Raw genomic sequence first — 27,799 nt, 5'->3', positions numbered from 1 at the left:
AAAACACAATGTAAAAATCTGTTATCCTCTTTTATCCACAACATTATGAGAGGTGAAGATTTTTTTGTAATATTGCAGAGGGCAGGACTAGCAAGTGAGCACTTACAATTCTGGCATTTATCAGATGCCCTTAACCAAAGAGACTTACTCGGGGTCGCTTGCTCGAGGACACAAGTGGCTGTGGTGGCCTAGTGGGTAAGGAAGTGGACCCGTAATCAGCCCGAGCGCCCGTCATGGCTGCCCACAAAGTTAAATGCAGAGGACACTGTGTGCACTCTATGCTGTGCTGCAGTGTTTCACAATGACAATCACTTCACCTTCACTTAAAGTGGGGCTTGAACCTGTGACTTCGTGCTGTTCTAGTTCATAGGTGAGCGTGTTACCACTACCACCACCCCTGTCAGTGATGTGATGGAACCAAATTGTGGTGTCCAGGACCATCTCCACTGCCCCTTGTAGGATGCTCCTGGTGTGGTCCACGAATGGAAATGAAGGGGCACTAATGGACATGGGGCGCACAGACAGAAGAGCTACTGTACCTCATGTTGCTGAAAAGATAGAAGGGTGTCGGCTCTTTGTGTATGTAGCTGCAGACCATGCTTACTTGTCCAACGACAAAAGCTCCTATTATTCACAGCACATCACTTAACACATTTTATGTTACAGCCTCATTCCAAAATGGATTAAATATTTTAACAACCCATAATGACAATTTGAAAGTTTACTTTGGGTAAATTTATTAAAAATAAAAAATGAGAACTTGCATGTACATAAGTATTCACAGTTATAGTAGTTGACACTGGTTATAGTATGTTAATAGGCTGAGGCCACCTAAGTGAATTAAAATTAATTTACAAAACACACAAACTGAAATTAACAGTTGAGAAATGTGTCCTCTGCTTTTAACCATCACCCATGGGGAGCAGCGTGTGGGGTGCTTTGCTCAGTGGCACCTTGGCGGATCGGGATTCGAACCGGCAACCTTCTGAGTATGGGTCCGCTTCCTATTGAGATCCAATGCGATGCAGAGTTCACTAATGCAAGCCTGTCGCTTTGATGCAAGTGTATGTTTGTCAGCTTGTATTTAGCATGCAACAATAAATGATGACAGTAGGGGTCACCAGTTCCCCAACATTCAGCACTTGATCAAAAAAAGACCCTGAAATACTTTTACCTTTTTTAATGAACCCTGATTACAATTTTATTACATGAAAAGAGGCGAAAAAAAGAAACAAAAATTAAAATGTTTCCTCATTGTACAAAGCATCACCTCTCCAATTTGAGTGTTACGTAACCGCTAAGAAAGTAAAAATAAGCAAGCAAGAAAGTGAGCACGTATACACAGTAAAATAATACAATGTTTTTCTTACATACCCCAAAAAAACCGAACGGAAAATTGTATGTACACTCAAACACACACTTACACACACTCTCCATATGTAGCAAAAAGAGATACAAATAACATGACAGAATAATGTAATCCCTCCATTTACTTCTTTCCCTGCTCTCACCACTTAAAAACATGAAGCTGCAGTTTTCAACCATGCTAAGTGTGATAAAGTCAGCAAAGACAGGCACAGAAAAAATATATATATAATAATAATAAAAAAAATCATATACAAGATGCTCAGGAGGGACGTTTCAAATACCAGTAATTATGTCAATGTTAAAATAATAATACAAAAAATAAGATCGTTAACCCAATGCAAAGGGGAATAAACTTTTTTTTTTTGTTGTTTTTTTGTTTCAAAAGTAAGGCAGATGATAGCTTAAATACAAAGAGAGAGAAAGGGACTTTAGGGGGTCCCAGCCCATATTTCAGGTCCTCATAGAGTGGCCTACAGCAGGTTCAAAGAAGGCCGCTCCATCAGCAAGAGTCTTAAGAGGCACGTGAGGGTTAAGATGGAGATGGCGGACCAATTTCTTTTTGGGGTGGGGGGACTCATGAGTTCCTTGCAAAAGCTCAGAAACACATTTTTGAAATCAGATGGTGATTTTGTTCATAGTTCCGTTCACTCCTAAAAAGGCATTTTGAAATATTTGCTTGTATTTTTTTTAATTCTTCATAAAATACTTCTCATCCATCAAAAAATAAAGTCTATGGTTTTAACTGGCATGTATAAGAATAGGAATATATATTTTTATATATATATATACTTTTAAAATCTTAACCCTTCAAAGCCTTTTTTTATGATTAAATACTGGGTGTCAAACTAGAGCTCTGTGAGAAAAAGATCAGTATCAAATATATATGATATATGACTGGGTATGTAAAATTCCTGCATCCTTCCTGTAAATATGCTATTAAACGTAGACAAGCAGGTTATGTACGAGGTGGTACCCTCTCTCTTACTCTACTATATCAAATAAAGTGTTCTCCTGCCTTGGGGTGTATACATATGCATACGTGTATACCAAGCATAAAGCCGGGAGGGCTTTAAAATGGAGGGGGGGATCTAGCTTCTCTATAAAAAGGCACAATCTCAAGGATTTGACTTTGTTCATAAAAATGTAGCCATAATGGCCACAAGGCTTGCTTAATACTTCAAAACAAAATAAAACTATTAAAAAATAAAAAGAATGTAAATGTTAAAAGGCCTGTGGAGGTCTGCCTGAGTTTAAATTTCGTACTCACGTCTTACATCACAGGGCCATTGCTCTCTGAATCTGTACAGATAAGGGAAATATACTCTCTCTAAGCTACTCAATCACCATGTGTTTAACAAAAGAACTTGCTGCAAGTGTCAAACTCAATACTTTAAATGCCTGCCTTCCCAAAAGCAAGCAGAAAAAAAAAATAACTCATCTGCATCATGACAGTACATCTTTAAAATGTCCCTCTCAGGATGTAGCTTGGTCCCACTGACTGACCTGACTGAAGGGCAGGTCTGGGCGGGGCACCCATTGGACCCTAGGCAGTGATCCGTCTTTACTGACTCTGAAGAATGGATGAGGAACCCTCGGTCTGGAGTTCAGTCATCCAATCACAGCATTTTAAAGCGCCCCGACAAGCCCAGCCACGTAAAAAACCTAAAACTCTCCAGTCCAGTGACAATTCCAACGGTAACTAAGAGGCCACGGGTGAAGAGGTCCAGTCCAGAAACGTCTCAGGCACACTGACTGAAGGCAGTTTGACTGGCGAGCCTTCAGATTCTCCATGTTGATAAGACAGGCACTTCTGTAAGGCATCTGTCTGCTCCACCAACAGCAGGTCCTGCAGGGGACGGCGAGATCTCGGAGGATCAAGGCATGGTGTGTTCTTTGTAATGAAAAGGCAATGCTTACAACATGTGGGGGGCCAACGGAGAGTCTTCGCTAAACAGGAGTTCCTGAGCCGCCTGGATGTCAGTATTTATAAGAACATATGTAGTGTCTTCTCAGTATTGGTGTATGTACAGTATGTAGTGTGTATTAGATAAGAGTTTGTTGTGTGTGTGTGTGTGTGTGTGTGTGTGACAAGGTGTGCATCGCAGTGTTGGGGAGGTCAGCAGCCGTTCTCCAGTGAAAGCTGGGCCGTTGCTCTCTGCAGCTCTGAACTGACCCGCCTCTGAGCGGGGGCTGGGGGCAGCACCAGCACTCTTTCTGCTCTCTTGGCCTCTGACTCTTCCTCCATCTCCTCATCATCTCTCTCCTCGGCCGCCCTCACCTTCTTATCTTCTGCCTCCTCGGCTCCGGCTTCCATGCGCTGGTCTTCGCTCCAGCGGCGTTTGAAGCGCAGCTTCAGGGGGATGCAGTTGGTGCCACCGGGGCTGGCCAGCGGCCGCGGCCCCTGGCCGAGGCACACCTCCCTCGGTTCGGTCTTCAGGCCCAGTAGGGACGGCAGACCGGTGTTGGTTGGCACTGCTGGGGTCTTGAAGACGTCCTCCTCCAGCTCCTCGTCTGCCACAATGCCATCGTCTGCAGCCTGGAGTGGAGGTGGGTGCACTGCAGAGCCATTCAAGTGATGAGGAGGGGCAAACACATCACCTTCATCTTCTTCGTCCTCACTGATGTCAGTCACCTCGACCTCTTCTTCAGATTCAATGTCAGACTCTGGCTCCACCTTCAAAAGAACAGAAAATAATTAGATATCGTAAACAGACATAATAAAACCAACCAGACCAACTTTGCACTAAAGTACAAGTACCTTGATTTCAGGCGGACCTCCTGAGTGGGCGAAAGACCCTGAGAATTTTGATCCCTGGTTGGAGGCGGAGCCATGTTCGCCAGCCAATGAAGAGGATGGCCCAGATGTTGAGGAGGTGGAGCTTCCAGTGGACTGGGCAGGCCCCTCCCTCTGCTTGCGGCCCAGCGGTGGAGGCTGCAGCTTGAATTTGAAAGGGGACAGGTGAGGCTCCTCTGAGGCCTGGTGATGTGGGAGGTGGGAGTGCAGCGAGTGGCCTGGCTGTAGGGAAGAGGGGCCATGATGGGTGTGAGGGGCACCGAGGGTGCCCTTGGTGTCGCTGGGACGCTGGGGCTGAGGAATGACTATGTTGGGGTAGTGCAGGAAGGCGCGGGGGCTCAGGTGGTAGTTGTAGACGTTCTGGGTGTGAGCCTGCAGGTAGCGCTTCATGTCCTCGGGGTTGAAAGAGAAGTGGGAGCCCAGCATGGGTGACAGGGAAGGTGAGGGTGTGTAGGGTAGGTGGGATGTGGGTGTCATGGACAGTGCAGGAGACAGAGTGGGACCCAGGAGGCCGCCGGGGCCTGGAAGAGGGGACACAGGGAAGGGTGAGAGAGGTTCGGGATGAACGCGGTGCGGTGGAGGGCCATGGGGCCCGGAGCGAGCCAGACCAGGGTTGGGTGGAGCACCATAGACACGGAAAAGGGAATCGTGGGATAGTCGAGGGTGGAGTAGGCTGCGGAAAACGCGTTCGCCTCCGCCTCTTTCCTCGACTCCACCCCCGCCACCAACTGCCTCCTCCAGCTCTGAGTTAGAAGTTCCATCGCTGCAGTCGCTGACCGAGCCGCGGGCCACGCGCCGAGCCACCGCCCCGAAGACGCCAGGGCTGCGCAGCTCCTCACTGGGGGACAAACCTTCTGAAGGGGTGGAGGGAGGGAAACGGAAGTGGGTGCCTACGCCCGTTGGCACAGGAGGGGCACTCTGAGGAACTCCATTACCTGTGGAAGAACAAAAAGAATTTTAAATTAAGAAAACTGAATATCAACACCAATTCCACATCCACTCTGGTAAGAAAATTAGGATTAAAATATATATCTCTCACATTTACCAAAGTTTACCTTGTGTCCAGTTAATTTGTCATGTCAAGGAGGTGGAGTTCCTTGCACGTTAAAATATGAGCACCTCAGACAGAACTGAGTCTGTATTTATAAGTGATTTGTAGACCAAAAAAGGCACATCTATGCTTCCACAATTGCTACACTCCTTCAATGAAGTAGCAGAAGCGAGTGAATGGAAACAGTCAAATGTGGCGCGTGGCACAATGAAACATAACTGTGCATAACCACATGGTCCCTTAGCAGCCAAAAGATTGTCACCCGGCAGCCATGCATTTGACTGCATGTGGGTCACATGGATGAGGATGGTAGGGATCTAGGGTACTTACGGTGAGCGCTACCTGCAGGTCCCATGTCAATGAAAGGGTAGTTGACCAGGACCAGCTTGTTGAAGTTGAACTTGTAGGTGAACCTTTTTCCCTTGGTCTTGTGCAGGATCCTTTTGTTGTAGTAGTACCTGTGAGAAAAACAACACCGGCAGGGTTACGGACTGAAAATAAAACCCCAGCCAGCAAACATCAACATTCGCATGGACTCCCAAGAAAATGTGCCATATCCAGGCTAGACGGGTATTTATGAAGTCATGGTCTGAGTCCAAAACTCAATGAGGCTGTTTCTATGCTGTTTTCACACAGACTCGCCTGTTCCAGACTCTGGCTCATTTGGCCTGGCATGAAAGCTCCACCCAATCAGGTGTAGTCAAAATAATTAAACTCTAGCAGGCTCTAAGGTGTTTAAGCACTTCCACATGAAATGTAATTAAACATTTTTTCAAATATCCTGCCACAGAGAAGCAAAAAGCACCCTATTAAAAAATCAAATGTTTAGAGTTGATAAAATTCAATTGTATTGCACTTTACTTTTAAAAGATTGATGTTCTTTATTTTAAGGTTTAGAATGAACAATTCAAAGTTGGGATAATTAAGTTAAATTCACAATTAATTCTGTCTTGAAGTGGATTCTCCAGCAAAGCCAAAATCTAAACACATACTACAAGGTAAGTGCACAATGACATGTTATTAGATTTTGGTTTTGTATATTTTAAAACAAAACTTCTGTATTGGCAAAAAAGTACATTAAATACATTTAGAAAATGAAGAGGAATCCTGTAGGAGGGACAAGGGGACACCCCCCAGGTATTGTTACCTAGATTCAGGTCATTTGGGCACTGGCAGGTGGAGTAACTTAGAAATGTCCTCATCATTTAATAAGAAACTGCTTGAAGCATAAAAAAAAAAAAACATAAAATGGGTGAAATCTACATTGTTCATGTAATAAAAAGATTCATGTAGTAGGGTGGTAGTGGCCTATTGGGCAACACACTCGCCTATGAACCAGAAGACCCAGGTTCAAATCCCACTTACTACCATTGAGTCCCTGAGCAAGACACTTAACCCTAAATTGCTCCAGGGTGACTGTCCCTGTAACTACTGATTGTAAGTCGCTCTGGATAAGGGCGTCTGATAAATGCTGTAAATGTAAATGTGGTAAACGACTCTGGTAGCTGGAAATATCTGTTAATGCTAGAATATATGCATAAACTTAAAGCGGCAACAATTAGTTAATGAAAAGCTTAATTGATTATTACAATAAATTAAAGAGGGTTTTGTAATGTCGCCGAACACAGTCGCAATGATTTAAGACACAATACAACTGGCCTTCTTCGCACTAGTAGAGTATCAAGTGCATAAGGAGATGAGGGATCAACATCATTATTTCAGTCGATGATAAATGATCATTCTTTCTAATTTGTCTATTCAAACTGAATTGTCATTTTTATTAAAAAATTTATTAAAACTTTTGAAAGGCAGTTATGTGTTATACTCTGGTTTGAGAGAAAATGCTGCATAATGTGTTGTTCTTAAAGTTTATATGATTCAAGGTCTTCTCCACATTAATTTCTACAGTAAAATGTAGCAATAAAAATTAAACCATTTCCAGTAAAACATTTACAAATGTCCACATTTCAATGCCACAGATTTGCCTGTGTTCTGTGCTTTCTGCATTATTAAACATGAACAGTAATAGGTGATTCATGTGCACATGTGGTAAGATGATGCGCTGTTCCATGCTTTGATGTGACTGTTTTCCACAGGAACATAATGTACACAGACACACAACACATATGTGCAAGATGTGCTTGCACATACACAGAAAGGACACCGAGAAACACACACACACACACACACACACACACACACACACACACACACACACAAACACATAAATGGTCGAACGTAACTCTAACGTAAAAAACGTAAAAAGTAACTCTTTGATGAGCATTTGAACCCACTTCAAAAAGAAGCCTGATTCGTGTGTGTGTGTGTGTGTGTGTGTGTGTGTGTGTGTGTGAGAGAAACAACTTTAAAAATGACTCAAACCTGCACTCACTTCATTCACACCAAAGTGCAACAAGCTCCCTTATATTTCACCAGATAATTTAAGGAAGACCCTAGTATTCACTTTACAAGGTGGCACAAGGAAGGCACATTGAAGAGATTATTTTATATGTTTTGACGAGGGATGGGAGAATCCAGGAATTCTGGGAATTCCTATCCATATCTTTTATAACGAGTTTTCAGTAAATAAAAGAAGGGGTTAAGGTTCAGTGTGTTGACAGGGTTGTTAAGGTTCACCAGTGGAGCAGGAGGATTCTGGGAAAGGAAGTTCACAGGCGAGGAGGAGGAGGATGGCGAAAGATGGAGAGAGGTGCCCCACACATGCCCCCACATGTGTGGAACAGAGGCCAGGGCGCCTCCAGAAGGAGCAGTCACATTAAAGCACAGCCTGCGCTCCATCTGATTGACGCCCCCGCATGATTGATCACTGCCTTCTGTTCCTGCCCCCCAGCCACCCCCTTCCAACTTTCCAAGCCCTCGCTCTTTTAAAACCTCACCATCAGCCCCTATATTCTGCTCCCCTTCATCTGTCAGCTCCCCCATTAGCCAACTCTCTCCTACTCCTCCTCGCTCCATACATCTCGCTGTTTAGTGAGGAACTGTGTGTGTGTGGGTAGGGACGTTGAGTGGGCAGGCTCTTTATGGGAGGCTGAGGAAAGGGTTCAGCGGGTTTGCATGTACAGTTGCCATGGTGACTAGCTCTGAGCATCAGTTCTGACTCAGATGGACAGATGCATGTATGACATGGCAACAGACAGGTGAGGACGCGCACAAATGTTTTTAAAAAACATTTTAAAAAATTTTTGTGGACAAGAAGAGTCCACAAAAGAGACAGAAAAAAAAAAAAAAAAAAAAAAAAAAGTCCCTCTGACCTGAGCGCACGACTCAGTTTGTCGTAGTTCATCTGGGGTTTGCACTTGCGAGCGCCCCACAGACGGGCCACCTCATCCGGGTCCTTGATGACAAACTCGCCGTAGTCCCCCTGCCATGCGATGACGTCATGGTACTCCTCCTTCCGCAGCAGCTCCAGGATGAAGTGCCAGAGCTGGATCTGCCGCGAGCCAGGACTCGACTCGGGCTTGTAGGCCCAGTCTGGGAAGGCAAACCCTGGAAAAGAAGGACGACAGTTAGAGGGACGGTGGCGAGCGGTGAGGTTGTTCAAATAACAATTTTACTCGGTTCTTTGAGCATCTGTCAGTGTAAAGGGACCGTTCGCACATATCTGGGAACAGCATTCAAAAGTGTCCAATAAGCATTGGAAGGTGTCAATCCGAAAGCCTTGAGGCTAGTCAAAACAAAGCCTGGACGCCCACACACTGAGATGCAACAAGATGGAAAGAGAACTGTGTGTGTGTGTGTGTGTGCACACATACGCACTCAACACTCCTCCCTCTTAGACGCAACACTCCTCCAGTGGAAGGCCGGGCAGACTGGCACCCAACATTAAGGTTTTAATCTCGTCACAACGTCTCCTCATTGGGACCAGATGTGCTTTGCTAATCAGGGTGGGAAACCACGCTTTACCTCACACATACCTCTTCCACATGTGTGCTTCTAAATCCCCGAGTATGTTGGACTAACACACACACAATGAGAAAAGAGGCGTGAGCGTACGACACCACCGATCAGTCCACCGCACGGTGACCGAGAGCCAGCTGAGACGGGCTTCAACACCAACAAAGCAACCACATCAACATCAAAGCACCGACACACCAGCCCACATCGTTCTACTTACCACACCTCATCAAACCGAGAACAAAGGGACATTCTTAACGTTCTGTTCGACACGGGCTCATGAAATCCAGCCGAAATAAAAACTTTCCCCACACACGACTTGCCTCGAGCTACATTACACTACTCTTATGACGTATACAGGAAAAAAAAAATCACAATACAATCATTTAAAAATATGTGCCCACAAAACATGTCATCTTTTCAAATGGTGGTGCAAAAGTAGCCCTTTAGAAATCTTTTCAAAACTCCTACATTGATTTTGACATCACATCAGTCACAACCACCAACACAATGACTAGAAGTGAGCAGTTTTTACACCAGACTCTCCGGGCTGAGTTCAGCGTAGCCACTTACATCAGCGGGAGCGCATCCCACATAGACGTGCATCATGCGTGCACTCTGATACACACACACACACACACACACACAGCCTAACAAGCCCATACAAGCGCCAGCACACACACACACACACACACCTCTGCATGAGCAACAGCGTGAGAATAGGCGTGCGCACACCCCCACGGCGAAGACTGCCGTGCCCACTGTGCCTGTGCTGACTCATGGCGTGTGCACGGGTGCGTGTGCGTTTTCCTTTCTGCTTTTCACAAGGAGCGAGCCTTCTTATTCGGCCGCCGTCCCTTTCTCCCTCGCTCTGACAGTCACCTAGCAACAAGACAGTATCCGCACTAAAAATACAACACAACAGGAACAGAAATGGGGGAAAATGGTCACGATTAATTAATAATCTGTATAAAAAAAAAAAACAAGAGAGGAGGAATGGAGCAAAGGACAAATAAAGGTGACGTGGAACAAATTCTCACTCACTCATCTGGCATACAGCTCGTTTTATTACAGCCTCTGAGTAGGAAGGACACCAGCTTTAGTCATAATATTAGTGACATGCACAGTGTGGTTATGTTTTGCATCGGAAGGCACACTTTCCCCCCCCCAGACGTGTGACCAGGACAGACCAAGCCTCCGGACACTGCTTTGCAGCAATATGATTACATTTCATTCATAAACAATCTATGTTCACCATGCCCTGCCAAGAAACGAAGCCCATTTAGCCGTAGGTAGCCGTTGCCTAGCAACACGTTGTTTTCTAATGTTTATGATCACATCAGAAAGCAGACTATTTGAGAGAGGCGTGCGTACCTCAAGTTTTTTTGTCACAGCTTGGAACAGAGGTTTCGCACTGTTAGCATCGGGCATTTCTAATGAACATCGTTCATTTGAGCTGCCAAACTGAATCGCATTTCCACCCGCTCTCCTCCACAATCACAAAATTACAGTTTCTGGCCCCTCACAACAGTGCGTCTTGCTCAGACACACAATGTGGGCTTCAGACATATCATTTTGTGGTTAAAGTGTCACCCACTAAGCAAACACATAAACCAAACGCGTCAACATGCAAGTGTTAATAAAGGTTCCTGGCAGCTGGCTCAGAACATCCTAGCACCATTTAAACCTCAGGAGGATTTGGTGCTCCTTGATTCATGCGTTTTGTTCAGATGCTGCTAGCGCCTAAACAAACAAACAAAAAAAGTGCTCTGCTGCAGTGGTGCAAATTACCCATAATTCTCCACTCGCACGGTTAAATAGAGGAGGCTACATCTAAGGAGAAAAAGTCATTAACCAGGCACCAGTCCTCTGTACAGTTGACTAAATGTAACCCAAATTTCTGTCCACAGAGGCTGATTAAATCCATTATGGAAAAATTATTCCGATCGTGGCCATTTCTGATGAAGCAGCTTTTTTTTTTTTAAGGGTGGAGGTGGTTGGCGGTCTGTTTTTGTTATGCTTGTAAGTTGTAATCCCCATATATAACATCCCTGTTCTCTCGATCCATTACTCCCTCCTTTTCCTCCCATTCTTCGCTATCTCTATATTTAGCTGTAGGAAAAGGTCGGCCTCCATGTGCTGATGGCGACAATGAGGGAAACGGACAAGTGTGCATGTTTTTGGGCAGCTGTGGAGAATAATTGGTGCCACTGAACCTACACAAACAGAAAGTGTATAATATGTGCGGGTGAAGGTAGAAAATGTACATAATCCCGCCACAGTCACTAAAGATTGACAACTCTCAGTTTTACTGAGAAATATAATAAATTCTACCGCAATCCTACCCAATAGCAATAAATCTAATTATTTATTCATAAATGTCATTAGTATGTCTTCATATATATAACCAGCAGTATTTCTGCACAGTGTCAGGAATGTATGAAGTGTCACTTGGCAAATGTTCAAAATGAAGGTCTACATCACTGTCATGTCTTCCACAAAAGGTACTATATATTGTGTATATGAGGTGATTTTTTTTTTTTTTTTGAGGTATACTGTCCAAGTCTGGCACCCACATCACAGCCACAAAGGCCAGCAAGACCAGGTTAATGCCAGTGACCCAACTCCTACAACCCAGGGCAGCTGGAATTAGGAAAACCCCGAGCCCCTCATTGACTTTCGTGCCGAACAATGTGGCCACGCCTGAATAGAAAAACACAACAGGTATTTCTGGCTAGTGGAGCTGTCTCGTCCAACAGCAGCAGCACAGTGCGTGAGGACGGGAACAGTTCCGCTACTGTGGCACGCTACAGGAAACACCCCCACACTGCCAGTCCCTCTGTCCTGGAGAGACGCACAAGCGAGACTCTGCGGGGGAAATTCTGAGACATGAAAAGATTTTGAAGTTTGGTGCAATTTAAATGTCACCAATGCATTTCTATGCTGAAATGAACGTGCAACGTGTTTTCCTGTTCATGTTGCTTATTGCAGCCTAAACATACATACCATCAGATTCACAGGTAACAGGTTGTTGGGACTGTTGCACTCCCCTGTGTTAACCGAAGTAAGGCCCATGACTAACGCCTCTGAGACACACCAGCATCAATATAATCTACAGGTCTTTTACTAGAGGTCCCCTAACAATGTCTCTGAGGTCTTTCTCCAAAATTCGGCCTTGGTGCAGAATTACAGGCACTTTGAGCCAGTCCCACAATGAGATTCCCCCAGGACGCGCCGCTTCAGTGTCTTTAAATGTTAACGGGGCAGGTTAGGGAAGCAGCCCCATAATCAGAAGGTTGTCGGTTCGAATCCCAACATACCAAGGTGCCACTGAGCTAAAGCACCGTCCCTGCCATGGCTGCCCACTGCAAGGGTGATGGTTAAAAGCAGAGCACACATTTCGTTGAGTCACCGCGTGATTTGCTGCAGTGTTTCACAATCACTTCACTTTGACTTAATGAGGAGGAGAGAGGCCTATAGAAGTGAGCAGGCATTCGGAGAAATAATAATCACCAGCATTCACAAACCACAATGTTTGGCGCAGACAGGAAGTCGTGTCTGCATTTTTCCAGAAAAATATTTATTGTGTGAGTCTTGTGTGACAGAACTAAAAAAAATATTTTTATGACGAGCAAGTGCAATGCTTTGCTTGTTTGCAAGACATGATGGTTGGTGGAGATAATATTTTAGGGGAGGGGTGGGATATTCACTGGGTGGGCAAAGCATTAGAAACGGGAGGTAACCTTTCCCCTTATGACGACATAAGGAGCTAAATTCCAGATCAGACCGTCTGAGCTGCTGCTCTCTGAGCGATGAAGCAGAATGACCAAAACACTCTTTACACATACCGCCATTTCAAGTATAGAAGAAAGATGCATTAAGAACAATTTCATAATTAAAATCACAGCCCTCTGAGCCATGAGGTGCCTAGGAATGACGTCCCCTTGTTATTACAAAATGAAATTAAATTGGAGATTTAATGCTAACTACAAAGCAAGGGTAAATTGTTATGGCTGCCTCAAGATTATATTTTCAAATTTTACCCTGCAGTTTGATGCTTGTATTATATGAAACATTTCATCTTGTGTGTTGGATTTATAATTTAAAAAAAAAAAAAAAAAAACAGGAGTTGCAAGAAAGACATAACAAGTCTGGAAACCTGCATGTCTAACACTTATCTTAAACCTGTTTAAGATAATGAAGCATACTACCTACCCAAAGAGGCTAGCATTAATAGTAACAGTAATCACGTTATGACAATGAAATTCTCGTTCCATTACTGGAAATGCTGAGCCGCCCGTCCAACTCAGTAGTGATAGTCGGTGACGACAATCTTTTGGCTGCAGCGTTGCAGAACTGGACCTTCGTTATAAAGATGTTGAAAGGAATCCAGAGATCTGAGAGGTGCTGGCCGCTCTAATGACCTGCAGTCAAAACAAGTCCTGTATAGACACAACAGGGAGCCAAATATTGGGGGTGATATAACGAACGGCAGCCGCAACACAGCACCGAACACACACACACACACACACACACACACACACAAGCAGAGAGCATCCAACAAGCCATGTACGTATGCGTTTTAACATTCAGGCTTCACTGTGTGAGACCAATTTCCACCTAGATGCTAAAAGCGCAAGTGAGTGTGTGTGTGTGTGTGTGAGTGTGTGTGTTTAACACACTGCAGCCTGGCGTAGAGGAATCTGTTGCGGAGCCAGTGCGCCGTCACAACGCTCTCCGGCGAGGTGCTTGTGTTTCTTACACGTCTGCAATCTTCGCATCAACACCGGCAAGGACAGACGGCAGTTACCGGCACGGGCCGTGTGCAGCTGGAGAGGGCCCGCCGGGCGGCCGGGGCCGGGCAGCGCGGCCCAGACAGAAACCAGGCACGAGAGTCTGTGATTAGGGCCGTAGATGGTCAGGCGGGCCGCGTTTTGGGCCAATTTTCCATGCGGTATGTCAGGGCCGCCGAGCACGAAAATGCCGTGAGCAAGGGTATCCCGCCGCCCGACAACATTCGCCCGTGCAGGTTCCGCATTTTCCGCATGCTCGCAATACTGCCTGGCTGTTAAAGTAACGGGGCTTCCCAGCCTGAATTCCAGGGCATTATCAAGCAGTACTGGAGAAACGGAGCTGTTTTACATCGTGGCCAAGCAAACCTTGCAACCATCGTTGTGCGATTTGATGAAGACTTCTCTTTTGACGGAGAAGAAGTAAGCGGGCCAGAGCAGAAGCCATGGTAGCCTCGTGCTATCTGCCAGCTATTGAACTCTAATATCTTATCACGCCAACGCTTTCATCTGAAGCTTATCTCCTTAAGGAGTCCAGCTAACATGAACTTTTAACTGGTTCCACCTCCCCCCTCTTCACACAAGAAAGACGAGGGAGGAGGGAGAAGGAGGAAAAGAGGAAAAAAAAAAAAAAAAAAAGTCTTTCATTGGAATCTGACAGCAAACAGACTTCTGGTCCTGTTACAGCAAGACCTCTTCCAGCACAAAACACTAAACTTACTGGCTGCCAAAAAACAATAAATCATAAAGCCACAGCCCCAGTTAACCCCTGTGACCTTTGTTTGACCTGGAAGCTGATACTGTATAAGGGAGTTTCACACACAGGGCTCTAGACTAACATTTGGTACTGGTTGCACAGGTGCACTTTTCCTCCTTTTTGAAATGCTGTGCATATTGGTATTAACAACTTGTACATGATTAAATATCAATCTGGTTAAAGTTGTTTACTTGAAGCACAATTCTACAAGAAAGGAAACTTGAACGGCTCAGTGGCGGCCTAGCGGTTAAGGAAGCGGCCCCGTACTCAGAAGGTTGCAGGTTCTAATCCCAATCCGCCAAGGTGCCACTGAGCAAAGCACCGTCCCCACACACTGCTCCCCGGGCGCCTGTCATGGCTGCTCACCAAGGGTGATGGTTAAATACAGAGGACATATTTAGTTGTGTCACATTTCGTAAAGGTAACTGAAGATGAATTGGTGTTTAAAGTGCTTCAACTGAGCTGAATAGAAACCATTTCAAATAAAAATTAAACAAAAAGAAAATCTAAATTAAAAGTGCAAGTGTTTAAATTGCTTGAACTTGATTATCATCTCTGCCTGTTACTAAATAGCAGAAAGTACATTTATTGCTTCATTTTTTACTAAATTGGATTCTGAGATGTGTATTAAAAAAAAAGAAAAAAAAAAAAAAATGACCTTAAATGTATAAATGACTCTTAACACGCAGCCATGTTGGCCAGCATCTGATGTAAGAATGTCAGGATCGGGCTTTTAAAAAGCTGTACTTGTTAGGCTCAGGTGAGTACAGGAATATCTGGACCACGGCCAATCAGAGACAGGTCCCGCCCTCGACAACCTCTGATTGGTTTAGAATAAGATACGGACCTAATACTTGTTTGGTGAGTGAACCATTGAGTTCCCCACCAATCGGTGACCTACGATTTTTTTTTCTTTTTTCTTTTATAATTTAGGACCAAATTGGTCACACTCTACAGAGCCTGAACACGGGGTCAGCTAGGTCTTTTCCCTCGGCCCACAACACAGTGAATTTACCCGGCAGCAGCCCCGTCTGTAGCAGATTATGCCTCAAAGACCTCCTTCCACACCAGGAACATTCAATGATTCGGAAGATGCTTTTGTCTCAATCACATTCAGCTTTTTCTTTCTTAGAAAAGCTCATTTGAAAAAAATTGGCTGACCTGGAAAGAGGACATAAAACATGACAGACAGGCCGGTATGTTGGCGACGTGATAAGTGCAGTGGATGTATTAGCTTACTAATTAAAGATGAGTAATAACAGCACTGTCAAACTGTCTGCATGCTTGATTTAGTGGTGATCGTGACCCACAGATAAGAGATTCCGTTTGTAATCTCCGGTGACAGCACCATAAACAAGGGATATTGTGAGCAAAGAAACCAAAGGCAGTCAAGAATATGTGTTAAGGAATCAAACTCTCATGTTAACTAGGCGCAGCGGTTTAATGCTGTGACTGGCTCCTGTCATTTAAAACTTCATAAAACATCATTGAAATTTGTGGTCTGGGTTTCAGAAACACACACATACCAACTCAGGGCTGAGTTGGTGTGTGGTCAGGGTTAGAGCCTCCATTCTAATGGTCCTTTGTCTATTAAATTGCTTAAAATCATTTCTGACATCTCGGCTTTCCAAGAACACCTATTTTCCTAGAAGCACTGAATCAGATTTGTGTGATTTGGACTCAGGTCTGTGTAATACGGTAATGATTTTTAATCAGGGATCAGTGCTTGTGAAGAAGGCACCCTCTCTGGAAAGGAAGTTAATCATTCTGGTAAACATATAAATAAAAACTATATATTGTAGTTAGTACTGTGAACATTTGATAACATCCTTTTAAGAATCTGTGACTCTAGATTATGTCACAAATCCAGTCGCAGAAGGAATTTCAGGAGTTCAGAAGAATGTTATCAATAAGTGGCACAAGATAACTGCTGTTCAAACACTGCTGTCGTGATTACAAAGCAAAGCTACCAAACCGAGGGAGCCGAATCACATGCACATGTTAAACAAAAGCGTTCACCTAGTTCTATCTGTCTCCAATCAAAGCGTGAAACTATGCAGCCGCAGGGACCAGGCCAGAACCTGCAATTGGTGCTGCTGTGAAGATAATGACGGTGAAAGGAGAACCCGCCCAGGTTCAGACGGTAAAAACTGCTTCCGACCAGCAACGGATGCCAATTGTTTTTACCTGGCTGGTGAGGTAGCCGCCCCCTGCTGGGAGGTGAAGTGAAAACGACTTCGGGCCCATTCAACCCCTGAGGGGGCAACAGAGACGGCAGTCTGATCCCTGGGCATTCGTCTGAGACACGTCTGCCTGGAGAGGGGTGTGTTTGTGTGTGTGTGTGTGTGTGTGTGTTTCCCCTGTAGGCAAGATTGGTGTTTTGCAGTTGCGTCTTCATCCGTCTAGCATAGTCACCCCCAACCCCACTTTCAAGCCCCACTATACATCTCACACGTGCCAATTCCTTGGTCTCGTTACTCTGCAAAAACAAAACCCGTACACATACGATGTAGAAGTTGCCAACCTTAGGAGTGTGAGAATATGGAAAAATGTGTGGGACAACCAAAAAAAATAAATAAATAAATGATGAAAGTGTGAGGAGAAAAAAATAAAATGACAGACAGCTGCTTCATGAAAGGGACACATTGGTAGATAGAGCAGGGAGGAGGGAGAGGGGGTGAGAAAGAGAGAAGGCGATAGATTGCTGCTTTTAAAACTTGTGTGTTGTGGTTTAGGGCACCAGACTCTGTCTTCACTTTCATTTGGTTCCAGACACACACACACACACACACACACACACACACAGTGTGTGGCTGACGACGACTTGGCGGCACCAGCTGCAGTGGGATCCGAGCGTGGTTGCTCCCTTTGCCGGCGCGCGCCACTGACCGCAGTGTGCCACCAGAGCTGAAGACACAAGATGAAACGGCCACGCCCCCCCTCCTCACACTAAATCTGCCAATAGTGTCTTCAGGCTATACTCTCTGCTCATTTCTGCATTTTCCCAATAAATACATTATGATTACGTTATGAGTGGTGTTGTGTTTGTTGGTTGGTTGGTTGGTCGGGGACGTTCTAACGAATCTACGTCAACGCAAACATAGATGACGTACACATTACATGCATATTTCTGCATGTAATGGGAGCATAAATGACCTAATGAGATGACCAACTACGGGATACGCTACCGAATTCCACGATGGAGGGAGGTGAGGTCTCTCCAAGACCTCCAATGACCACCTAATGCCCCACCCAACTCTCCAGACACATACCCTCAGCCCAAAACCAGAAGTGGCATGCAGTTGCGGATGTCTGTAACATTGCTGAAAGCAGTCTTTAAAAAATATATAAAATTGTACCCCATTTTAGTTGCATTAACACCAGATCCTCCTACAAAAATAAATTGGCTGAGTTAAATATAAAGAGGGAACGAGTCGAAGCGGCGTCACCACAGAGATGGCAGCCCGAGTGTGAGAATTAGGAAAGTGTGCGCTGCGTTCGGCTGCATCAACTTGTGTGTGTAATGCAACACAGACACCAGCCATTAAACTGGAATGTAGGGTGGGGGGTGGGTATGGGTCTCTTAATAAACTGTGCGTGCGTGTGTATTGCGCATAACACCACATAAATCCTGACTTGTCTCCGTCGCTGCTCTGTCTTGGTTAAAAAAAAAAAAACTTTTCCAGGCACGTGGGACCCAGATTGACCCTCAGGGAATTGGTGTCAAATAAAACCCAGGCAATTCTAAAACAAACTACCAAAAAAAAAATGTATAGATATTTTCTCTCTGTATGGTCGGGATCCCGATGAGCAACAGCAGGTTCTGCCCCATCTCGCTTACAGACAAGTCTAAGGCATGACCACACACACACTTTCCCCAGACACAAACCAAGGGGAAGAGCCAAAGCCACAGACCCCCAAGGCGAGCAGTGACAGACAGAGTCTTGCCCAAACCTCAGGGTTCCCACCAAACCGAGGGCCACGGCTGCAGACAAAAACATGGCAGTGACAGTCACGCGCCCGGGCCAGCCACAGCTTCTAGAGGCCTGTGGCTGTCTTGACAGCCTTGCGAATTAACAGCAGGCAGAAAAGGGGTGGCACTGGGGGCTCGGGGTGACCTATGGAAAGGGCTCCGCTCAAAGATCTAACCTTTTGCCAGCTTTAAAGTGTTATGTGGTGTTTTACAGGTTGAAAAATGTTAGATATTACTGATGCAGTGCTTTCACCTAAACTATTGATTTCTATGGCTGGAAATGCAAAGGCCACCAGCTCCACCCATTTACTTACATTGTGTGTGTAGGCTGAGCAGACGCAAGGCCTACTTTAGACAGTTGGGCCACACGGGCTTTCTGAGGTCCAGAAATGCTTCGTGGTAGGGAAGGGCGACAACCCGCGTCTCCCTCCCTCACCAGGACTAGGTGAATGTGTGTGGCTTTTGTTTACTCAGCATTACCTGGCACGGGCTTTGTGCTGCCCCTCCCGTCATTTTCAGGAAACACCCTCTCCCTGAACAGTGGCCTCATGGACTAGTGCAGGAAAAAAAAAAAAAAGTGCTCCGTTCGGGCATCTGGCCAACAGGAACCTGGATGGCAGGGGTGGAATAACGGATAGCTGCACAGTCGTAGTGACGTCACAGGCATCTGTGACAGACCACCTTGGTCTGATTAAAAAAATAAATAAAAAGGTCTATCTGGTACACTCCAAGAACAGGTATGGCTATAGCTGGACTACCGTCCTTGTCCCAGTATACAAGTCCTGTGACTTCCGGGTCAAACCCAGAGAGGGAACTGTGGACGCCAGTTTTGGTCCAACAGAAAGTACACGTGTAGTTTTATGACCCACCACATTTTCTGGGTGTGTTAGTCTGACATTGAGAAGACATTTAGTATAATTTCAGCTATGATCGGTTTCGGTCAGACACATTTTTTCCTAGCGTCTTGTAATGAGTAGAAAATATAGAATTTTGAGTCGTCTCCTGCATGGCACAGAACTGGTGGTGGAACTTCGAGCAGAGTAAACTTGGGAGCCACCCCTACAGCCCTCCAGACCGCTTTCAAACAGTAATGGGAGCCATGGATGGTGCTGGCTAATTGCCCGTGTGGGCCCTTTCACTTCGCGCGCTGGAAAAGACAACAGAGTGCCCTGTTCCAGATGTGCCGCCTCACATGTGGAGGCTTGTTGATGTAATGAGTAATGCGAGTGGAAAATTAAACTAGGGCCACACGGCTCGCGTCCAGGTGGGACGGAGAGGCGGCGGTGGCGGGCTGACATGGCAACTGAGCATGCTCAATCGCGCTACACGGGCCTTAAGGGCGGGGGAAAACGCTCCTAAAATTAAAAGAAAATGTAAACGCATGAAACAAAGCATGCCTCCTGTTTTAGAAACAACTGCATTCAGCAGTTGCAGTAAGATTGGGAGGCAATTCTCTTACTTTCCTGTCGAAGTAGGTCAGAGATCCCAACGCATGAACACATGGAAGCAACATGTGGCGCACAGGGGCATAACTCCACTGGAGGTTTAACGCCTTCTACTCCACCTCCCGGTTCTTCGGAAAGGCTCAATATGCAGCTTTTCAGAAAATGGTTTCACTTATAATGTGATTATAATCTAAGTAAGCAATTGCTTAATGGCCAACAAATACTGAACCTGTGGTTAAAAAAAAAAAAAAAAAAAAAAAAAAAAAAAAAAGACCGCTCAGTGGTGTTATGAGAGATGCGAGACACCTGATCTGACATGAAAGGTTATACCTTGATGCGGCGCACAAGTATGACATTTAATTTTCACCGCCGATTAGAAACATGGCGAAGTTGACTCGGGGGGGGGTTCGTGGAACAACACGCTAATGCTTTAATGCATATGAACATGACTTCACCCACCAGGGGAATTATTTTCACAGCCCGAAAAAAAAAAAAAAAAAAAAAAAAAAAACGCACACACACAAATGGAGGTCTTCGTCCTTTTACAGTCAAGTCACATTCTGTTAAGCTGCAGCTGAAAATGTCCATTCAGGACTAGCAACATTTTAATAGAAGTGGACAGCTTGTCTTTTTTTTTTTTACTGTGTGCGGATAAAAGCTAACTGTTCATGAATTCCCACTAATGTGGAGGAATGCTGATAGTCATAACACCACTCCGGAGGAAGCCAAACAAGGAAGAACTTCCCCGGGAGAAGGAAAATTCAGATTTTCACAGAAGACCATCTTGGTGCTTTTCACGTAGAACTTAAAACTTCATTACGACTGTTCTGAAAAGGCCTGTAAAAAAGAACGAACACGTAATCTGGTAGTTTCTCCTCCTAACACCGCCGCAACTTGTCTCCACACCCCGCTGTCTCGTACGCGGAGAATCAGCGGCAAAAAAAAACCGGACCGGGCAGGAGCCGCCGGGCAACAAAGAGCCGCTGCGGGCCGGACAGGCGCCGCTAGCTCGTTAGCCGCGGGAGAAACCCCGAAAGCCGCCAAAAAGAAAGCCCCTCTCCGGCCGCCGAGAAAATGGTGCACGTCGTCAACTCGACGTCCGGGCCACCAAAAAGCAGAGGCGAGGAGAGGCTCGGTTTTAATATATATATATATATATATATATAAATATACGTATTAAAAAGTTGTCGAGAAACACGCCAGTTTGCTAGCCGGTGGCTAACTCTGATTTCCACAGAGCCGCCACGGCGCAGCGAAAACTTTCACCAGCTAATTTACCCACCCGGGCCCCGTCAAAACGCTGCGGAAAACGCCGTGCGTGGTTTTTTTTAAACCGAGTAGTCCGCCAAAGGTTCGCTTTTTTAAAAAAGCACTTTTCGACGAAACTTCAACTTCCCAGCCGGTGCGAAACTTCGAACAAGTAGGAACCGGATCGGACGTCTGGAAGCTAAGCTAACGGGGCGCCAGCGTCACTTCACCGCGGGCGCTTTCGGGGCAACTTTCCCCCGCGAAATACCTCCGTCTACGTCTACCGGGCACGTAACACGCACAGGAACGAAATTAGGAAATTAATACGTCCGGCGTGTTTTTAAAGGGGGGAAAATGTCGACTTCTGTCACCATAAACAAGTTCGCATTTTTTAGCGGAATAAACCCGCTCCCAGTGTTGGTTTTGCGGTCGCGCAGCTTTACTTACCCGTATCCCCCGGGGTCTTCATTTTACCGGCCGCTTAGCTGGATGTCTCGGCTCCGTCAAATCGGTCGGTCCGCCTCCCGGTTGTCTCTTTCAGCCTTACAAAAGCCGCGGAGAGAGAGCGAGAGGAGTCCCCCCACTAACTTTCTCCCGTCGCTGCTGTGGCCGCGCCGCCTGTGACCCCCCCCTCCGCTCCCGGACGCTCCACCGCGGGCCCCCTGCTGCTCCGCAGGCTCCCTCTTTCCCCCCTCAGTCAATGCCCGGGTCGGCCTCGCGGTTCTCGGGTCTTCGTCGGCGCAGAGAGGCCGACGCGGGGAACGAGTTCGGAGCGTCTAATTTGGCCGCATTTCGCTCGTGTCGGTCGAGAGCGAGGGAGTGAAAAGTTTCGCGTATTTAACGCCTCCACGTCATTTCCACGGACATAACACGGGGGGAGAGAGGAGGAGGGGAAAAACAACACGCCGCCTGAGTTACTTTCTCCCTCTTTTTCTTCCTTTCTTTCTTTCTCTCTCTTTTTTCCCTCGTACAGACGTTTCTTTTTCCACTCACTCCGTAGGCTCGCAGTCTCCCCGCCGGCCCCCCTTCCTCTGTGTAGGGGTGTCGTGTTTCGTTCTCCCGGCCACACGGGGCCGCCCACGCGAAGCAGGGAGGGAGGGGCGGGGACGGAGGGTCACGCCCACTCGCCATTTGGCCGCCTGGCGTCAGCGAGGCACGCGCTGTTGCCGTGGAGACCGCCAACGCCAGCGGTGCGGCGGCGACCCGACCGGATCCGACCCACACGCAGCGGGGACGGACCGGCGGCTGGACGCCCTCCGTCCGCACGGAAAACGTTTTTATTTTACTCGTCGTGCGAACGCGGCGACGCGGGCACCTGAAAAGCACGTAGTTATGTCGTGTTTCACTTTGCTGCGGGACCGTGGAGCAACAGCGCAACCGCTACGAGGCTGCGTACAACTTACGCAGAACAACCTGGCAGAGCATCTCTACTCGGTGCCGCGCACACAGGCGCGGTGGTAGAAAGTCTGCTTTTCATCTGACAGTTTAATTCACACGAAAAGGAAAAAAATATACTCCAGATTTGTTTCAGATAAAATGCAAGTTACATCAGAATCCGACCTCAATCTGTTAGGCTGAGCGTAAAGTTGTTGAGTAGTACAGCATTTTCCATCAAAATGAACTTGGAAGTGCACCAGACACTGTATTGTTTTGGCATTTAAAATGGCATTAATAGGTTACACATATAGTGAAACTCTACCACTGAAAAAAATCTGGAAAAGAGCAGAGGCAGTAAGTGGACACTTTAAAGTGAAGTGATCACATGGTGCACACAGTGAAATGTGTCCTCTGCATTTAACCATCACCCTTCGTGAGCAGTGGGCAGCTTATGACAGGTGCCCGTTGTGTGGGGACTGTGCTTTGCTCAGTGACACCTCGGTGGCATCTTGGCGATCAGGATTCAAACCAGCAACCTTCTGATTACGGGTCCGCTTCCTTAACCGCTAGGCCACCACTGCCCCAAAAATATGAAGCGCTTCATGGATATGCGTGTCATCCTTTCGCAGGGGCCATGCTAATCTTCTCTGTACCGATCCAATTTTAGTATATGTGCAGCCGTAGCAAGCACCACTGGCAGTGGGGACAGTGGTGACCTAGCGGTTAAGGAAATGGACACATAATCGGAGGGTTGCCGGTTCAAATCCTGAGCCATCAAGGTGCCACTGAGGTGCCACAGCCTTTCATGGCTGCCCACTGCTCACCAAGGGTGATGGTTAAAAGCAGAGGACACACTTCGTTGTGTCACCGTGTGCTGTGCTGCAGTGTTTCACAATGACAATCACTTTTTTTATTTATTTTTTTTTGTAAGGCTGTGTTTAGTGTGTTGTTTGACCATGTCGCCACCCATCCCTCATTCATTTTCTAAACACATCCGAGTTTCCTCTCCTGCCAAGTGGCTGACGGTGGAAACTCCAGGGCAGCGGATAACGTTTCCAGGGCATTCGCACACCGCTGCTAAAGTAACGTTACAGTGTTAATGCAATAAATACACAGACAAATGCACACTGCCACCGCACCGCCAAACACCCTCACGTTGTCATCTATCTATCTATCTATCTATCTATCTATCTATCTATCTATCTATCTATCTATCTATCTATCTATCTATCTATCTATCTATCTATCTATCTATCTATCTATGTATGTATGTATGTATGTGCATAAGCGCCTGGGGTGGGGACTTGTACATTTTCACATGTTTTCCGTTTCTTTTCTGCTTTTTTATAGAGTGAATGCTTCAATCTCCTCCTTTGTGGTCTGACCTTGCCGTCCCTAATCAGAGTGACAGACAGACGCGCAGCAGTGAAAAGAAAAAGAGAGAAACAGAGGGATCGGGACGGCGAAAGAGTCATTCCCGAGGCACTCCCTCAAATCACGACCGCAAAGCTCATCTTTAGCTCGTCGCGGGCCCCAAACGAAACGTGTAATGTTCTATCGAACACAAAGTCATCCATTTAGTGTCTGGACCGTATAAAACGCATAAAACATAAACGGCTCTGATGGGGGGGCGGTTGTGGTACAGGGACAAGCCCGGGCGCCGTCTCCAGCCTTGGTGCATGTGAAGAGGCCTGAACGAGCCGCCGTAACAAGCTGGCCCCCTCTGATGTGAATTGCCGAGCGATTCAGCGCCATTCATCACTATGATAATTGCTTTGTGGACAAGAGGCTAGTCAGGCAGGCAATGATCAATGGCTGATTAGACGTGATTAACTAGTCGCTGATCAAAAGCAGAGGCCAGTTGGGGCTGAGTGGCTTCGCTCACCTTGATTGAGGAAACCTTATGTCTATGTGACAGTCCTGTTAGTCAGAGAGCAGAACCCGTGGGACATCCCACTCGCTACCGAAGCCAAATAATGGCCGATAATGACCTAGGAGAGGGCTACCACACACCCGCACTCACACACAGGCATGCATAGAAAAACACATCCGCACAAAGGGGGCTTTGTGCAGCCCGAGGTGGAGGTTTTCTATGTGTGTGAAGGTGGGGTTCGTCACTGTAACGGGTGTCATCGATGTTATGAAGACGTTCGGCACGTTAAGGTCCCTTCCACGGTTCCCAGCCTTCACAAGGGGGGGGGGTTCGGCTCCTACCTTTTGAAAGAGGAGGGCCTACGTCACCGCAGGAGCAGCACAACAGACGGCAGAGATGAGAAAGGGTTGAAAAGGGAAGGATGAGAATAAGGCGTTGGTGGGGGGGTAAGACACAAGGACAAGGAATTAGCGAAGCAGGTCAGGGAAAATGAAAAGGAGCAGCGAATAAACAGAGGGTGCGAGGGTAAGTGTCGGCCGGGGGGAGGGGCGACGTGGAGAAAGAGGGTGAATGGCCTCTTTGTGATCAAAGGACTTGTTTATTTTCTTGGCGCTTGAACTTCTCAGGAAGCTTCACAGTGGCGCGTCTATCCTATCTGCTGTCTAACCATCTCACCCGTCAAACCTGTCATGTCGGACACAGAGTGCCGCTGGCTATATAATACACACTCCTGCCTATAACGTTATGGATATAGATGTGGTAGTGGTAGTAGCCTAGTGGGTAACACACCCGCCTATAAACCAGAAGACCCAGGTTCAAACCCCACTTACTACCATCGTGTCCCTGAGCAAGACACTTAACCCTGAGTGTCTCCAGGGGGGGACTGTCCCTGTAACTACTGATTGTCTCTCTGGATAAGGGCGTCTGGTAAATGCTGTAAAGGTAAATGTAAGATATGCCATTTCCGCCCAATCGCTACCCTTTAACCGCACATGAAATTCGTCAATGAGTTTACCCGCAACTCATTTATCGGAACTGCATACTTCACAGGATTCGCACGCACTGCTCATATCACAGAAGACACCCCCCCGCCTCCTCCTCCTCCCCCCAAGCCGCCCTTCTCCCAGCTGGTATTCACACATGTGTAATAGGATTACCACACTCTCGCCCTGACGAAGAGAGCACTGGGAAGGAGGGAGGAATGAGTGGAAAAGAAGACGAGAGAAGGCGGGAGAAGGGGGTTTGGAGGTTAAAATGAAAACAGAAATGGCAGAAAGAAAGAAAGTAAGAAAGGATGAAAACTGAGTGAGCGATCGAGAGAAAGTGAGAGGCCACTCTAACTAAGTGAGGAAGAGAGGCTGAGGGAGGAATGTGAGGGTTATATTTGGCCCTTTTCCGGCCCGGTGCCAAGCGCGCCTCTCAGACACGGCGAGGTAGCGAGGTGTGTGTGTCCACAGAAGGGGAGTGATGGGAACACCGGAGAAAAGGGGAACCGTCAGGAGTCCTGGTAGATGTGTGCCTGTGTTAGGAAGACAGAGAGAGAGGGAAGAGAGTGACAGCGAACGGGAAGCTGCAGCATGTGTCCAACACAGTCAGTCTATATTAAGCCCGGTGGGGACTTGTTGACAGGGTCTTCTGGACCTTTGTAAGGAACTCTCTCTTCCTACATCTGTTGGCACTATGCAGCTTCCCATTTCATCCCCTCTTTCTTCCCACCGCCTTCTCTCTCCGTCCCTCCATTACTCCGTCTTCCGTTTGGCTAGAGGTTCTCCCTTTGCATTGATCTAGAATTCTAGTGTCCGTTAGCTAATTGGCTGTCGCAGAACTCAAGAGCAACATGCTCCCATGCACACTTCCTGATTGATGTCCTTATCTACGCTGATTATTCTCGGCTTTCGGGTGTGTCTCCATCTTTCTGAGGAATGCGGCCTATGAGGGCTTGGCCTTTGTGGATGGCTTTTTCAGAGGTAGCAGTTTCTATGAACCAGAGTCAGGGCTTCTACCAGAGCACAAAAGCAACTGTTTCAATGGAGAATATAATAATCATTTCTTTTTAATCTGATCTTGTCCTGGAGGAACGTGCTGGGTAGAAGAGATTTCCTTGGCCGATGTTCTGAAAAAAATCTGGCTGATGAATTGTGGGACAGGTTGGATTGCAAAGGATTCATTGGATGGAATTATTCAACATTCGTGGGCTGTCCCTCCAAACAGGGACAGACTTGTTATGCTGGTTGTGACACAAATATTCTTCAGATGTACCCCTTGTCTGTCACTAGTCTCCCTGATACTGTCTTGGTCTTTGTGTTGGTGTATTTTTTTTAGTATGCGTCATATGATCAATTATCAATCACTGCCTGCAGACTGAAAAGAGACATGTCTCTTAGGAGCCTGGTTCCTGCCTAACACAGCACAGCTCCGCCCACCTCACCATGAGTGGGGTACCAGTGTCATGGCCGGTCTCCACATCTACAATCACCATGTCTATGTGTCCAGCCATGAGTAGATGCCTTTACCGACCTCTGGTGACCTTTTTCGTGACAGATGTGACACAAGCTATTTTGTTTTGAAGGTCTGTGAAATGGGAGAGGCATTGAGAACCGCACTGATGAAGGAAGCATACCCAGGTCAGGTGGTAGTAGCCTAGTGGGTAACACACTCGCCTATGAACCAGAAGACCCGGGTTCGAATCCCACTTACTACCACTGTGTCCCTGAGCAAGACACTTAACCCTAAATTGCTCCTGGGAGACTGTCCCTGTAATACTGATTGTAAGTCGCTCTGGATAAGGGCGTCTGATAAATGCTGTAAATGTAAATGTAAATGATCCTGGGTAGCGTTGGCGCTGTGAAGACTTTAACATTTACATTTTTAGACATTTCATTTACATTTATGGCATTTACCAGACGGGTAAAGAGTCCAGGGTTAAGTGTCTTGCTCAGGGACACAGTGGTAGTAAGTGGGGTTTGACCCTGTGACTTTTTGGTTTTCTGGTTACCCACCAGGCTACTTCCACCAAAAATGAAGGCAATGGCTCCTTGCTGGCTTTCTGCTCTTCTAGTCCCATGGTCTCAGTCTCTTGTCCCCCCTCATTTTGACTGGTTTCACAGTTTGTGGTTGGTGGTTTATCTTGTACTCACCCTCATCCCGTCTTGACATCACGTGCACATCGGTTTTCTGACCTCTGTCTGTCTACCCGGTGTTTTTTTTT

The 27,799-nt window shown here is 46.5% G+C and overlaps 1 protein-coding gene and 1 non-coding gene across 2 annotated transcripts; both read right to left on the bottom strand.

Moving 5' to 3' along the window:
- Positions 1-1,165: 1,165 nt before the first annotated feature.
- Positions 1,166-22,372, bottom strand: erf (Ets2 repressor factor). The gene is made up of 5 exons (XM_028963705.1): positions 21,789-22,372; positions 8,486-8,720; positions 5,544-5,671; positions 4,127-5,097; positions 1,166-4,042 (listed from the first exon to the last, which is right to left on the bottom strand). The coding sequence occupies exons 1-5, from the start codon at positions 21,808-21,810 to the stop codon at positions 3,485-3,487; spliced, it is 1,914 nt and encodes a 637-aa protein (XP_028819538.1). The 5' UTR covers positions 21,811-22,372; the 3' UTR covers positions 1,166-3,484.
- A 930-nt stretch (positions 22,373-23,302) lies between these two features.
- LOC114770918 (U6 spliceosomal RNA) lies at positions 23,303-23,409 on the bottom strand. The gene has a single exon (XR_003743505.1). It is a non-coding gene; the product is annotated as a U6 spliceosomal RNA (small nuclear RNA).
- Positions 23,410-27,799: the final 4,390 nt, after the last annotated feature.

Source organism: Denticeps clupeoides, chromosome 20, assembly GCF_900700375.1.
Source record: "Denticeps clupeoides chromosome 20, fDenClu1.1, whole genome shotgun sequence".
Lineage (NCBI taxonomy): Eukaryota > Metazoa > Chordata > Actinopteri > Clupeiformes > Denticipitidae > Denticeps > Denticeps clupeoides.
Note: the sequence above shows the minus strand (reverse complement) of the source record. Positions and strands in the feature narration are given on the sequence as shown.

What these genes read in the sequence shown, in the direction of transcription:
- erf (XM_028963705.1), bottom strand. Translation starts at nt 21,810, where the DNA reads ATGAAGACCCCGGGGGATACGG. An exon ending in ACCTGCAGGTAGCGCTCACC is followed by an intron (nt 5,098 to 5,543) that starts GTAAGTACCCTA and finishes GTTCTTCCACAG; the next exon opens with GTAATGGAGTTCCTCAGAGT. An exon ending in GAGGTCCGCCTGAAATCAAG is followed by an intron (nt 4,043 to 4,126) that starts GTACTTGTACTT and finishes GTTCTTTTGAAG; the next exon opens with GTGGAGCCAGAGTCTGACAT.